Source organism: Sceloporus occidentalis, unplaced genomic scaffold, assembly GCF_023333645.1.
Source record: "Sceloporus occidentalis isolate IW3139 unplaced genomic scaffold, rSceOcc1.0.p SCAF_33, whole genome shotgun sequence".
NCBI classification, from domain to species: domain Eukaryota; kingdom Metazoa; phylum Chordata; class Lepidosauria; order Squamata; family Phrynosomatidae; genus Sceloporus; species Sceloporus occidentalis.
In genome coordinates, this window is record NW_028317013.1 from 4,421,080 (window position 1) to 4,437,457 (window position 16,378).

The 16,378-nt window shown below is 39.3% G+C and overlaps 1 protein-coding gene across 1 annotated transcript in view; it reads right to left on the reverse strand.

Annotated features, from left to right (window-relative positions):
- The window catches only part of LOC149298353 (suppressor of tumorigenicity 7 protein homolog), a 71,821-nt gene that overhangs the window by 41,010 nt on the left and 14,433 nt on the right, over window positions 1–16,378 (reverse strand). The window contains exons 4-9 of the mRNA XM_089487504.1: window positions 14,984–15,038; window positions 10,564–10,679; window positions 4,445–4,523; window positions 4,117–4,271; window positions 3,872–3,969; window positions 386–500 (exon numbers count right to left, since the gene is read on the reverse strand). Coding sequence (XP_089343630.1) covers window positions 386–500; window positions 3,872–3,969; window positions 4,117–4,271; window positions 4,445–4,523; window positions 10,564–10,679; window positions 14,984–15,038 — 618 coding nt within the window. The remainder of the gene's footprint in view (window positions 1–385; window positions 501–3,871; window positions 3,970–4,116; window positions 4,272–4,444; window positions 4,524–10,563; window positions 10,680–14,983; window positions 15,039–16,378) is intronic.

The window sequence follows — 16,378 nt, forward strand, 5'->3', positions numbered from 1 at the left end:
CGTTTGTCCCAATTTAAATATGTATTTAAATATCTAAATACGATCACTAAATAAAAACCCCTACATGACATAAGGGTTAAGTTTCCTGAAAGAAAGAAAGCCAATAGAAATAGAATTGTAAGACTTTGCATCAATTTAAAGGCACATCATTTTAGTTGTAATTTGATAAGCTATAAATAAACCTTATTGGAATAGAATAGAATAGAATTTTTTTCAGTTTCAACAGCAGCAACCTATGAATGTCTGTTTTTGAGTCACATGACAATTAAATGTGTGAAAATGTTACATTATTACATATTTATTTCTGGGGGGGGGGTGGGCATCAACAACACTAGGAAAGATACGCGTTAAGTTCAGCAGAGTAGGTGAAACAACGCTATCTCACCGTCGTATTTTGCTAATACCGCCTGAACATCCGCATAGGCCTGCAATTCCAGCAAGGCTTCCAGCAGGTTTTCATGGATATTCACCATGCTAAGAAGAGGAAACTCTTTCATTAACTGCAAGTAAATACATTCATTAGTTAAAACAAATATATCATTAATTTCTCATTCACGTGCAATTATTCTATTTTTTTTCCCAGTGTACTGAAATGAGGGAGGGCTAATTAGGGGACATTGCAGCTTGATTAGTAATTGCATAGCTCGGGCCAATGCGTTTTATCTTTACTTATTATTAATGGCTAGATTTCATATATCATTTTTCAGTGTGACAATCAATCACGCCGGCTTTGTGCGTTACCCATATAAATAGTTCTTCATCCAATATTGTTTTTAAAGCTTGCCGCGGCAATATAACATTACAGAAGCATATGGGAAACTTTCGTAAATAAGCTGAGTTGTCAAACTTTCTGTAATCCTTCTGCCTGCTTAAAAAAAGGGGTCATCTAGAATTTCTTTAATCACTTTAATTGCAGTTTCATGTGAAGGAAAATGTGTTATGTGTACGACATAAAAAAAAAAAACTAAACAGTGAGTTCTAGCATTACCTTCAGAGCTCTTTATGAAAGGCAGGGTCAGAGACATTTGAAGGATGTTAATGTTCACCGCTGATATTGTCGGAGCTTTATGTGCAGAAGCACATAAAGCTCATAAGAGCTTTATGTTAATTTTGTGTTTGTTTAGGAAGAATTACATGAGTCATTTATAAGGCATTCTTCTATAGTGAGGGTGTCGGGGACATTAGTCTGCCCACATTTCAGATTATCCTGAATTCTTACACTTACGTAGACGCACAACAAAGAAATGTTACATACAACATTGTATAAAGGACATTAGTTGGTTTCATTTTTGTCTATTTTTAAAATATATTTTTAGGCGGCTTTAAATCTCTGTATTTTAGCATGGTACGCTGTTTTTTGGGGGGGGGCAGGGGTTGTTATTAGTTCTCCACTTGCAATGTTTCTGGGATAGAGAAAGAAAAAGTGAGAAGGGTTGATCATATTTTTAATTTACAGTTAACATTGAAAAAAAATGTTTTTCCATAGATTCAGTTCCGTTAGATGCCTTCTGAAGCGGCTTCAGGGATTGACTTGTGGTGGGTACCTTGGAAGGTAAGATCGACGTACACCTGATCACAGTTAGCGTTATCATGGGCCGTTTAAAAACATTTGGAATCAGTGATTTGGATCTTAGTGAAATATTTGGTTTGGATTATTTAAGATTAATATTTTCTTTTATGAGTAGATCCATTACTGCAAGAATTATTAGTGGATGACTATGTTAATCATGGTTAATTAGGTTGGATAGCTGAATATCCATGTTGATACGGAATACGGAGCTATATAAAACAATAAATCTATTAATATTAAGTTGGATTGTATATTTTTTGTTCTTTTACTTCCGTTAGTTAAGCTGAATGCTTAATACTATGGTTTCAAATTTGAGATTAATTTCGATCATCAGCTTTGAAGTGTAGTGAAGGGCCCTTTAAAATGTATACAGTTACTGTGTGTAAAGTCTGGACATTGTGGGAGCCGTGAAATCAAAACACAGTGAGCGCCACCTGCTGGTCAGATGTAAATTTACTTCTTACTGTATATGAAAAGGTACTTAAGAATTATTACCGTATTGGCCCGAATATAAGCCGCACTTATAGTTCCGGGACATGCAGTTCCGGGCGCCGGGCAGGCAGCAGGGTTAGGATACAGATCCCCCGCAGCGGTGCAGGGAATCTGCATCCTACTCTCTGATACGCTCAGACAGCCTCCCCTGTCGGCACTTTCCACGGGGGGAGTGCCGGCATGGGAGATTGTCTAAGCGCATCGTGTAGACGTTCTCCGGCAGCGACGATGAGCGTGAACGACCACCGCTGCTGGCACGTCTGCTCGGTGTGCTTCACCAATCTCCCTTGCCGGGTATTCCCACGGGGGGGAGTCCCGGCAAGGGAGATTGTTAAAGCACATTGTGCAGACGTGCCAGCAGCGGAGGTCGTTTACGCGCATCGCCGCAGCCGGTGAACGTCTACACGATGGCCTTAGACAATCTCCCGTGCTGGCGGAAGTGCCGGCACCGGAAGTTGTCTATGCATATTGCGTAGGTGTCCCCTGCCGGCCATGCAAGACACACGGGAGTCTTCTTTGGTAAGTCGTGGGGGGGGGGGGCACATCTTGGGGGCAGAGTGGCAGCGTATCACGGGGGGGCAGAGTGGCAGCGTATCACGGGGGGGGCAGAGTGGCAGCGTATCACGGGGGGGCAGAGTGGCAGTATATATCGGGTGGAGGGCAGAGTGGCAGCATATCTCGGGGGAGGGCAGAGTGTGCCTATATATATCAGGTCACTGGCGTAACTACAGGGGTAAAGACCAGGCACCTGCCTCTAGGGGGACGGATGCGACCCCTGCAACCCCTTCTTCCTGTCTCCTCGCACTGATCCAGGATGGGAGACAGGAGCGTATCGGGGGTCATGTGACATCACGGCCCATGGTGAAACAGAGGCTGCTCGTACAGTGTGAGAGGTAAGCGGGCGGGAGGTGCCATGTATGTATATGTGTTTGTGTGTATATATGTACGTGTGTGGGCATGGATGTGTACTTGTGTGTGTGAGCATGGATGTGTACTTGTGTGTATGTGTGAGCATGGATTTGTAATTGTGCGTGTGTCAGCATGGATTTGTAATTGTGTGCGTGTGTGAGCTTGAATGTATGATTGTGTGAGCATGGATGTGTAATTGTGTGAGCATGGGGAAGGAGGGGGGAAAGGGGCAATGGTGGCACAGACTAGCTGTTGAAGTTGGGGGGCTCTAGTGTTACGTGCAGCCATATGCATTCAACCAGGCGGCTACATGCACATCATTTATTGCCTCCTGGCTCTTGCCTATTTTTGCCTCGATTACGTTTCTGGTTTATTTAATATTACGATACTGCCTGCTTTTCATTGTAAAAATTTACATAGTAAAAAGCAAGAGATCTATTGTATGTATATTCATTTTATACACAGTGTAATGAAAAAGAAGGCTATTATATAATCAATAATGAATGTGGTTGTATTCACTTTGCTTAAAAAAAACTTTTTATGGCATTTAAGGTAAAAGACCACATTATTTTGGAAAGAAAAAAGTGGGTAGACGTCTACCGCTGCCCTGAATACACACCAGGGAGTCAGAAGCACCAGCAGCGCAGGTCACCAGACAGGAGGATCCAGGTCCACTGCAGCGCTACGGGTGATATGGATCTTAGTCTCATAGTCAGACCTATTTGAGGTCTGATTATAAAATGACCCAGATTATAAGAATTTGCTCTGAAAAAAACCTTGTCTTATAATTAAGCAAATACAGTATCTAAAATAAGTAATGTAATATTCTGTGATTGTAACCCATGTATCCAGTGTTTACCTTAATGTGTATAAAAAGAAACCGGAAAAAATGACACTTACATCTCTCATAATTTTAACAGCTTCACGTATTCTTCCCAATTTTCTTGCACACATTGCTAGTCTTCGTTTTGTATAAATTAAAACATTTGTGTCTCTTCCTGTAAATTAACAAAAAAATGATTTATTTTTTTTTAGGAAGCAAAATCAAAATAATTGGAAGAAAAATCCAAAGTAATATGTATTTGAACACAATTACCATACTTTTTATAAAAAGAAAAAAAGTGAAATGATAAGCCATCACTCACTGTGCTGAGCTTCGTGTTGTACACTCAAGTGCTGCTGCTGTTGGGACTTTTTATATGCAGATTCTGCTGCTTTTAATGCCTGCTGGAACAGTTTTTCGGCCTCCATTATTGTGGTGGCTTCTTCTTCAGCCAACAGAATATATGCAGTGGCACAGCTGTAAAGAAGAATAAGGATCAGAGATCCAAGCAGGCAAGGGCAATGTTTTGGAGCCCTAGATACATTTTAATTTTGTGTTTCATATATTTTCGAATCCCCCAAGATTATTGGGTTGTTTTTAACCATTGAGATAAAGGACCCATACATACCAAAACAAATTACGGTACTTACTCACTAAACTCTTCCAAGGCCTTGTGTCCAGCTTTCACTCTCGCTTGGGGGCTTCGTTCTCGCCAAGCTTTCTGCATAACTGGAGAAAAATATAGTATATTATGAGAATCAGGTGTCAGATGGCATTCAATGTTCTTATTTAAATATGAATGATTTCTGGGGGAAAAAATGCGCAAATAGGTGTCGTTAACCTGATTTTAACTGACTTGGCTTTATTGAGGCTTAGCCCCTGCCTGCTTGCTCGCTTACGTCCAGTGCTGGATTATGCAGCTGAGTTGGAGGACACAGTACTTTTCCGGTAGGTCTCACGGTCCATCTGCCGTGACTGTACTAAGTACCAGGATGTGATATCACTTCCCGGTGCAGAACATGCCGCATTGTGGAACAGAATGCAGATTTGTGGTCCTTGATGTTTATAACAGGACAGTGAATTGCCCCAGAACCAAACTGCCCCAGCTCAAGGACAGGTCCCCTGATTGTAGGACAATTCAAGCAGTCCAAGACCCACGGTCACACTATACTGTTAGACCTATAATGCCATAGTGCTAAGAAACATGCATCACTCTCTATGTTAATGGCCCATTTGTGAATGAGCTGGTTATGAGACTCAAACTATTAATATTAATATCTCATCGTGCATTTTCCACGTAGAGACTCATCAAATGTGTTATTTACACCAATACATGCTCTAATTCAAACAGGGGTATGAACCATGGCATTCTGTAAGCAAAATGACTAATTAGGAGTCTTGGATATCATCAGATCAATGTACTGCATGTATGATTCTGCTCAAGACTGTGTGGCCCTAAGATTTTGCTCCTTCACCCTAAGATTGGGGTAAAAACCTCTGTTCCTAGGCATGCGGATGAACACAATGTCTAGCTTTGTTGCAGGGAAAGACACTAATGTCCTTGAACTGCAACCACAGCTAGATTGTCTTTAAAAGGAACCGTGGTGTCAAACAAACATGGACATGTTGAATATCAACATTCTTAGCAATTCTACAGAAATAATAGTAAAATATCCAACTATGTATTGACTACGTTTCATCGTATCTGAGTTTGCTTAAATGGTAGAAAAGTAAAGCAAATCTTTCGGAAACTTCTGGACGATGAAACTATGAAAGTCATATGGAGGGACTAAAGTCAGCTTGTGATGCTACGCTCACCAATTATATGGACTGTAAAGAAATAATACATCCCCAATGTACACCTGTCAGTGGATTTATATATTTTATTAATTGAACTTTAAATATTTATATTTCATTATTGATGTCTAGCCACTACAAAGCTGTCATCATGGATCTCCAGTGGGCAAATATTAGCAGAACGGGTTGGCCTTGTCAAAGCCTTATCTTTGCAGCTCCCGCGAATGTCTAAGGTAGTCTTGTACTTAATGCTATGTGTGGTGTGTGAGACGTTACAAGAATTCTATTTTCAGAATAAGAAATCTTACTAAATGCTGCTTTTCAAGTAATGCTTCAGAGTGCTTTGCAATGAGAGATGGGATTTAGAGAAGCAGTACTATTAATGCTACATTTTATGGTAAATAAGGGGCATGATTGTAGATTCAAGAACGAAACTGAGGGAAGACCTCCTTATAAAACTGAGTTCAACAGGGTTAAAATATTATATGTATATGAAACTCAACTCTCCTGCCCTTTTTGTGCGTGAATCCACTGGGTTCCGTGTTGGTTTTCTCCAGGAAAGGTACATACCCATCCTCCACCCAGGTTTTACACATCCCTGTCTAGTCCCCATCCAGCCCCACGTCTAGGGGAAAAAAAGGGGTCTCTGGGCAGCCAACCCTGGAAACTTCCCATGTATGATTACAGGGCTGGGCCACCAAAAGAATCGAAGATCTCAGAAGAGGGGACATCATGCGGCGGAGCAGCACAAAGTACAAATAAAAGGATATTCAGGAATTGTTTCTCCATATCCTTGACATTGTCCCTGTGTGTCCCCTCCACGAGTTCTCGCTAGGGGTTCTGTCCCACCAGATTCAAGAAGAGTACATTCTATTATTAGTTTATGATCTAGTGTGAACTGAATTCCAACCATCTGTTGATTGACACCACAAAGCCAATCAGAGTTCCTCTTTCAAAAGAGTCGGTAAGTTTTTTTTATATAACAGACATATTATTTATGTTACATACATACATATTTATATATTTTAAAGGAAGTGTCACTTTGAAACAATGAATTCACGAAGAAATTGGTGGAAAATATTTCTTATTTTCCTGTAGAGACAAAATATTAGTCTTGGCTTTGCATATGAGACAATCCAGCCTTTTGGTGCTCTGAAAGTACATTCCTGCTATCTAACAAGTCACACTTTAGTTGAAAGCTCGTGTTTCCTGTATTTGACAAAATGAATCACAGGAGTCCCTCTTTTAACAATACTCAGGTAAATGGAATTAGGGTTTTTGTGGTTTTTTTTTATTTGCCGTGATTGATTATATAAATAAAAGACATAAATTAATGTGAGCTCCAGGAAAGACATTCTCTCACGGATAGAAAAGGGCAAATGAGAAAGTAATCACTCAGCTGTCTCTGGAGCTATAAAAAGTCAACAATTAAGATTTATAAGCGAAAATCTGCAATACTAATGAACCAGATTTATGACTCAACATATAACCAGTATCATACCTTGTAATAATATATTATTATATTGAATATAATGAATTAGTGATTAATGCTTAAAAGGGCATCATCTTGATTAAGAATTTCATCCCCTGGAATCAAACGTAACATTTAATAAGGTGAATAAAGGGTGCTGTTCCATCCACCGTGTGATTTTAACACTTTTGTATCTCAATGTATCATTACATATGTCATTTATAGTACTGTTTAAAGCCGAAACCCTTCTTTAATCACTGTAGTGCTCGGAAGAGTTGATCGTGTGATGAAGGCATAATGGTGTAAGGGGTAATATAGTTATTTGTCAGCTATTCTTTGTATAAAGTATAAAAAGAACTTCAAATCAAGATGTGAAATGTTCTAGCTTGACTAAACACAGCCAGTGGCGTCGCTACAGGGGGGCAATTGCCCCCCCTAGGTTATTCCTTGCCCCGCCTGTTGCCCCCCCCACCGAATTTGTAAGCACCCATGACAGTCCTTGACTACTAACGACGGCATGGTGCCGTCGCTAGCAGTCCCAGCCTCCATCACCACCTACCCCGGCGATCTGCCCCTCACACTGAATCTGCCCGGTGACGTCTCGCGCAATGATGCGATGATGTCACCGCGCAACTTTATTAACAACTGACAATTGTCAGTTAAAGAGGTATGGGGGCATGCTGCTTAGATGCCTGTATCTCATGCATCTAAGCAGCTACATACCCCCAACATATACCAGTGTAATCGCCTCACCTTTCCAACGGTATATAGATTGTAAAAAACGAATAAAAAATATTAAGTTAAAAAAAATAAAAATGTAAAAAAAATGATTTGGGGGTCTCTAAAGGCAGATAAAAAAAAGATCAAAATTGCCTAGAGACCCCCAAATTAAATTGTTTAAACATAAAGTAGTTTAACTTTAAAAAAAAAAAAAAAAAAAGTTTAAGTATTCTAGCTTAATGATCACTGTGGTAGCCAATGTTACCACAGCGATCATATAGCTATAAAAAGTCACATTCCCTTTTTAAAAATGGCCGATACTAATTTTTCATCCTATGATCCCTTTGATCATGGGGTTAAATTTAGCCAACAGTAGAGGGAGGCAATTTTTGAAATCCTGATGAACTGCAAAGATTATTAAAATCAGCCATTTAGCCTGTGCGGTACGTGAGTAACCATATCATCCCTGGAGCGCCTGGCATTTTTACTGCAAAACTTATTTTTGCTGTAAAAGTGATTTTTTCTTCTCCCTTTACCATCATTTCTTTGGATTGTAAGGGGAAAGAATGGTCTGTGCTACTGTGAGTAAATGTATTGAAAGAATGGCGTGTGCTTCTGTGAGTGAATGGAGATATGAAAGGCGTGTGAATGATCAGTAATTAGGGTTGAAACCTTGACGTGGCATTACTGCTCACGTAGGAAGTTAAATTATGGCACAAAAAGTACACATTTGCAAAAACGACATCCCTTGGCGCATCAAATGAGGGGCTGTGTGTGTTTCTAGTACAAACCTGGAGTGCGCAAGACACAAATGAACATGTCGTTATGGTTAGAAAAAACATATTTTCAAGCCAAAGCGACATATTCCATCATTATTTGTGCACTCAACTTTTGTCCTAGAAATACATGTAGCCCCTCATTTGAAGCTCCAAGGGGTATAATTTCTTAAAATGGATGAATTGTCTGAATGAGGGAGAGCATGAGTTAATATGTGGATGATTTGTCTGAATGAGGGAGAGCATGAGTTAATATGATTGTGTGTATCATAGATGTATAATTGTGGAAGGGCAAAGATGGCACTAGCAGGATGTTTGAGCCTTGGGGAACAGGATGGCACAGGCAGGGTGTATGGGACAAAGATGGCAAATCTTATGTGTGTTATCTGGGTGCTGGCCAGGTTCTATGTGGGCAGCGTGGTTGGGGTGTGCAACCTATCTATGCCTGTAATTTAGGGGGTTTTAAATATATCTTTAAAGCCGTGTTTTTATGTGAATTCCAATTGATCTGTACCTGCAAAGCTTGGTTTGTGTGTTCTTCTGTAGATCCATATCTGCTATGCTATGTTTCCATACATTATTTATGTATACCTGCAAATACAGGGTTTGTATGTCTTGTTCAGTTGATTAATACCTGCAATGCTGTTTCCATGTATTGATTTGATCTATACCTGCAATGCTACATTTCATATATTATTATTGCATACCTGCAAATACAGGATTTGTATGTCTGATTCTGTTTATTTGATATATACCTTCAGTGCTGAGATCACAAGTGAATTTCAATTGATCTATACATGCAAAGCTGGGTTTGTGTGTTAATGTGTTGATCTATACCTGCTATCGGCAGCAGGGTCTAATATTTATATATATATTTATATATATATATATATATATATATATATATATATCGGCAGCAGGGACTAATATTAGGCCCTGAAATCATTTAGTGGAAAAGTTAAGGTATTGTGTTTAAAGTATTTCAAGGATTAGTCGTACTAAATTGTGGCTTCAGGCTTCCCATGTTGAATGATCAAGTATTGTATTGTCCAATAACAAAAGTATCATTCCATAGCACATTACTTTTGGCAATATATGTGTGTGTGTGTGTTTTTTCAGTGGTATGATTTAATGGTGGAAATTATTAATGCCCCCCCAGTTTGACTGTGGTATCTTGTGTGCCCCCCCTATATATTGTTTCTAGAGTTGCCACTGAACACAGCTGAATATGTCCTTGAACTAGGAAGGCTGGGAGTTTGAACACGCAGACCAGGATAGGGAGTACAGCATGGAAAGCCTGTTGTTGTTTTTTTTGGGGGGGGGGTTATTAACTACAGAATCTATAAACAATAGGTAATGAGCATGATCATGTAGACAGATATGTATATAGAAATGCATGTACTACTTAAAAGGTATAAAAGTAGGCCCCTTCCGGCAATGACGGACTAGTGCATGGTGCCTGGCGTTAGCCCTGCAGGAAGAGACGTAAGCATAATCTATTTCATTTCTCTTTCTTGATTATTATGCATGTATTTTGATTTGGTTGATAAACTATATGCATGATTTCATCCACTGGGTAAAAGTTTCCCCTGTACCCTCAAACCTATTAACCTCTCGCCTGTCCATGCAGGTGTGTGCAGTCGTGGGTTAAAACAATCACGTAAAACCAATGGTTGCCATCTGAATACAAAACATTCTTAAAATCCACTTTGTGACAGATATAAAAAGCTTTATTTGCGCAACATACTAGAGAGTGCAAATAAAATGACACTACAGATTTGGAGCTGCAGCTTCTCTTAAAGATAAGTCATTTCTTTTTCCCTTCAAATATATGAATAAATGTGCCCCATGCTATCTATTCTAACAAAAGTTTTTTTTCTGTATTTATACGTGGAAAAACTGTATAGGCTAATGCATTTGACTTGCTTTTATAACCTGAGACTGTTTCCCCAGGGCTGTTGCAGAAGGGGTTAACTAAGACAATAAATAGGAAGAAACCAAATACCAGCATCAGATGGTCTCAACATGTCTGTGTCGCATGTGAAAAATGTCTGATGATCTTGTGCTGACAGATTCATATCGTAGTATGTGAGAGGCTCTCTCCCGGTAACCCATGTGTACCTTAAACAAAACATCAAAAACATCAAAGGTTAAATGATGGAAATTAATCCATGCTAATCTCTTATCTATAAATACAATCAAAGTATTCTGTTTTATATAGTAGAATCTGCAATGAGGAAGATATATTGTGTACTAAACCATCTTCTGTAGTATTCTACTATCACATCTTGCAGAATTATCTGTAAGTTTGGACACAGGTTTTACAAACATGTTTTCATCAGATCACCAATTAAAAGGACAGGAAGTAAGCTATCCAAGGGGTTGGCACCAACAGCAAATTAAAGTGTTCATATTGGAGGTGGTGACTTGGTTGTTGGTTTGCCCACTGACAAAGACATGATCAGTCTATCATTTTAATGGTAGGTTTATTTGAACAGTGAGAGACAGAATAACAACAAAAAAATCCAGAATAACGCATTTCAAATAAGTTATAAATTGATTTACATTTTATTCAGTGAAATAAGTATTTGACCCCTTTGCAAAACATGATTTAGCACTTGGTGGTAAAACCCTTGATGGCAATCACAGAGGTCAGACGTTTCTTGTAGTTGGCCACCACTTATGCACACATCTCAGGAGGGATTTTGGCCCACTCCTCTTTGCAGATCCTCTCCAAGTCATTAAGGTTTTGAGGCTGACGTTTGGCAACTCAAACCTTCAACTCCCTCCACAGATTTTCTATGGGATTAAGGTCTGAAGACTGGCTAGGCCACTCTAGGACCTTAATGTGCTTCTTCCTGAGCCACTCCTTTGTGGCCTTGGCCGTGTGTTTTTGGGTCATTGTCATGCCCCATTTTCAATGCCCTGGCTGAGGGAAGGAGGTTCTCACCCAAGATTTGATGGTACATGGCCCAATCTATCGTGAAGTTGTCCTATCCCCCTTAACAGAAAAAACTCCCAAAGCATAATGTTTCCACCTCCATCTTTGACGGTGGGGATAGTGTTGTTGGGATCATAGGTAGCATGGCGAGGTGAGTTGATGCCAAATAGCTAGATTTTGGTCTCATCTAGCCACAACAGTTTCAACGAGTTCTATTCTGAATCATTCAGATATTCGTTGGCAAACTTCAGACGGGCCTGTACATGTGCTTTATTGAGCAGGGGGACCTTGCGGGCTCTGCAGGATTTCAGTCCTTCACAGCCTAGTTTTCTTGGCGACTATGGTGCCAGCTGCCTTGAGATCATTGACAAGATCCTCCCGTGTAGTTCTGGGCCGATTCCTCATCATTCTCATGATCATTGAAACTCCACGAGGTGAGATCTTGCATGGAGCCCCAGACCGAGGGATATTGAAAGTTATTTTGTGTTTCTTCCATTTGCGAATAATCACACCAACTGTTGTCACCTTCTCACCAAGCTGTTTGGTGATGGTCTTGTAGCCCATTCCAGCCTTGTGTAGGTCTACAATATTGTGCCTGACATCCTTGGACAGCTCTTTGGTCTTGGCCATGGTGGAGAGTTTGAAATCTGATTGATTCATTGATTGGTTGCTTCTGTGGACAGGTGTCTTTTATACAGGTAACAAAATGAGATTAGGAGCACTCCCTTTAAGAGAGTGCTCCTAATCTCAGCTCATTACCTGTATAAAAGACACCTGGGAGCCAGACATCTTGCCGATTGATAGGGGATCAAATACTTATTTCAATTAGTAAAATACAAATAAATGTATAACTTATTTGAAATGCGTTATTCTGGATTTTTTGTTGTTATTCTGTTTCTTACTGTTTAAATAAACCTACCATTAAAATGATAGACTGATCATCTCTTTGTCAGTGGGCAAACATACAAAACCAGCAGGGGATCAAATATTTTTTTCCTTCACTGTAAGGGAGAGATGATGTGATTGAATCATTTAAATATTTAAAGGGATTTAACAACAGAGGGAAGTTTATTTCAGATGTGGAGAGATGCTCCTTATATTTCTAAACATTGTCTTTTAATAAAGAAATAAAAATAACACACTACATTGTGGTCAAATGAAAAACACGCCTTAATCTATTCAGTGGTGTGTGCAAAGTGTTATCACAATGAAACTGTTATTAAATAATACTAAATTAATAAAGATTTTGTGACTGGAAAAAATAGATCTAGACTCACAGACAAGTCTAAACTAATCTAATGTAGTGTTAAAAGGTAAAACAAACACACAGCGCTTGCTGACTATAACTGAGCTTTACCCATGAAATTTAAGACAAAAATGAAACACTGATTAACCCCTTAATGATGGAGCTGAGTTTTTTTTTTTTAGGGGGGGGAGTTGTAACACTTCTGTAGTGTTTAACTGTAATTTTCTTTTCTCTCATTTAGTGCACCCATACAAATATATATAGATTTTTTCAAACAATTCTGATCATAGCATTTAATTTACAATAAAAAAAAAAAAATCCAGTGAAAATTTGAAAAAAACTTATTTGAAAAATCTTTTACTTATCTACAAAAGCTAATGAAAAAACCTACTACTTTTAATATTTGTCGTGAGTTTAGAAATACTCAATGTTATAATGTTTTTTTGCAAGTTATAGGGCAAAGTACAAGTAGTATGTTGCTGTTTCAAAGCCATTTTTTTCAAATCTGGTCACACTGCCCCCATGTCCTATCTTTGAAGCCAGTTAATTCAATTTACCACATCAAATCATATATTTTTGAAATCTAAACAACTCGGAGTATTGCAAATGCTAGTATTTTAACTCTTTCTATGGACCAATTGTACTACCAGCCTTTGTCAATGTTTGAGGTGGTATTGTTTAGTGATTTTTTTAGTGATTAGTGAGCCGGGCTCCACTAACTTGCATGGTTGGCTGCGGTATTTGTCTGGACACACCCTCTGGGATCTCTTATGTGAATGGGCACCACCATCTTGTTAGAGGCAGGATGTCTCTTTCAAATGGCATTTTGAAATGCCCCTAAGTGCAATCAAACAGGCACCCTGACCTTTTTTCTGAATGCCTCGATACAGAGGCACTTCAGCAACATTAGCTGAGCTTAAGAAGAGTTTGTTAATTGTCTCCTAAGCACTTTTTTTTTTTTAGCTGCCAGGCGCCTACAATTTTTTTTTGGTGTTCCTGCTTTACTGAATTTAACACTTTTGCGATAGAAAATACCATCCCTAGTGTTGGTGACTTTTCCAGGTAGTTACTGTATGTGATTCACACCAACAACATATCTCTAAATAAAGTCAGCGGTTAAGGTAAATAGAAAAATGAAAGAAAAACACCCTAGTCAGTTGACCAGAGATGTGCACACACCGGGCCTGTCGTTTCTACATTATTACAAACGCATAGGGTGAAGAAAAAATCAGAAATGTAGAAACCATGTGCATTAAATTTGGGAACATCAGTCTATTAAGCCTTTGGTGATGGAAATCCTATTTTGCCTCCTAAGAGAGTACATTACATGTTTTATTGGATTAAAGTCAGCTGTGTGTGTTCTGGAAGGAGCAGAGCTAGGAGGAGGAAAAAATGAATATTTCAGGCCACTCAGGCCATTGACAATTAAACAAAACTAAAACAAATGATTTCATTATAAAGCAAAAATTATACTGTATACTATCCAGGTGTTGACAAGTAAAGACTAACATTTTTGGTGTCAGAGACATGGGCAGTGCAATCCACTGGTGTCATACGCGTTGAATGGACTATTTGCACGCAAGTAACTGAAGCAGTACAATCCGCGCTTGGCTCAGCATCCGCACTGGCTTGTGAAAAGAGGAGGTATACGTGTAGAGTCTGCTCCACCCGAACAATCTAGATGTCTTTCCTGCTGTGATTAGGTGATTGTGTCACTGTAAGAAAGACTGAGCTGGCCCTATATAATGCATAATTCAATGGATGAGGAGACTGAAGACTTGTCACTGATGCATTATACCTGGGCTCGTCGAACCCCAAGCGCCGGGTCTACAAGAAATCACTTCCTAGTGCCTACGGTGTGGCAGCAGAGCCCCCAACACCAGCATCGCTGTCCCCTCAACTCCCTCCAGACAGGGCATACCACACTCCCCCACAGTGAGTGTGAGGACTGCAAGGGCACAGGTAGCAAAAGACAGCCCTTAAGTTAACAAAGGTAGAGGTTAAAAAAGTGTGTAAGTATGTAACTAAGTGTGTGTATGTATGCGTGTTGTTAGTATCATTGAAGAAAAAAAGCTGGTTCCTACAATTTTTGGCTGGCTCGTACTTCCCAACCATATTTGTCGACATACAAGGTAAAGCAGCTGAGACCACGACTTTCCTGTCAAGTCTCCATTTGGTAAGTACCCCAAAGTGTTCAGTAATAAAGAAGGAATGTATAGCTGAGTAGAAAATCTTTACCTGTTGTATTCAGCTCCTCTGAAAAGATTTAAAGGGTTTCTCCAGACCTTGCACTCTGGAAAAGCAAACTGAGAGTTACAATGTAGAATCTGTAATTCAGAGAGTGCTAGAGGGTACATCTGCGAAGCTTTGACAGTCTGCATGGCAGCTACTTATCTAGAATGGTAACATGACAAGGAGTAAAGGGTAAATACACTGCTCTGTTGACTGTATTACCCACAAGCAGATTGGGTCAGCAGGTTACTTCACCAAGACCTTGTCAAGCATACTACATAGAAAGCACATCGAAGGAAAAACTTCAAACAGGTAAATTTCCCATGTGTTATGATATGTAGAACAGCTTTGATCTTCTCTGCTTGTATGTGCAAACCAGAACTCACGAATCTACTAGCAGTCACAAAATGTAAACGTTACAATCTCAACATGTCACCATAGCAACTAATGGAATGATCCAATCACCTGGCACGTTTTACAGGTCGCTACAATGATAAGAACCAGTTTTTACTAGAATCTCCTCTTTACGGTAATTTCTCCTTTTGTTGATTATGGTTTGGAAGCTTGTTTTAACAACAAAAGGCCTAGCGCTATAAAATCTTTTAGCAGCATTTACACCATGGCTGGATCGCTCTTTCCCTTCATTGGCTTCCTCTGAAGTTTTGTTTGATAAATGTATTGGGGAACCCTATTTAACGTACGCACACTGCTTGGTCTGTTTTTGAGCCATGGACCATTAATCTAGGCTGCCCCCCTGGACTGCCATGTTGCCAATTCTGACTGTTTGTCTAGCGTCTACTTTTAAAACCTGAAATTAATCCTTTGAGTTCATATTTGCCCATCAGAAAATCATAGGATATACAAAACATGACACTATTACACACAATGCTTGATGTAATCCAGTGAAATTACTGATATACTGGAGAAAACATAACCATCCATTGCAAAATAAGTGGAAAAACACAATTTTTAAATGGTAGACCTCTATTTTGCATGCATCTTACACCTGGAGTGCAAGACATGCTTGGCTGCTAACCTTAAGCGGTTGTACCATTGATAACTTTTATGCTTATATAACATTCTTGAGCTAATTTTTTATATATATTTTATTTTTCCATGTTTGTGTCACTACACTAGAGATCAAAGTCCACAGTGGTCACATATGATGTATTCAGGCTACAGCTCAAGTATCTTGCTAAAAGAAATATCAATATTGACCACCCCATCAGTGGCGATTGTACCACAGCTACAATATAGCGTTATATATAAAGTCTGGTAATTACACTTATGGAGCTAATTTTTTACTATTGTGTAATATGCATGTGGCATCTTTATACATCAACCTCATAAGCCATCTGTTTTCTAGTAGTGTCAAAGCTTTACTATCGTTTTAAGTAAATA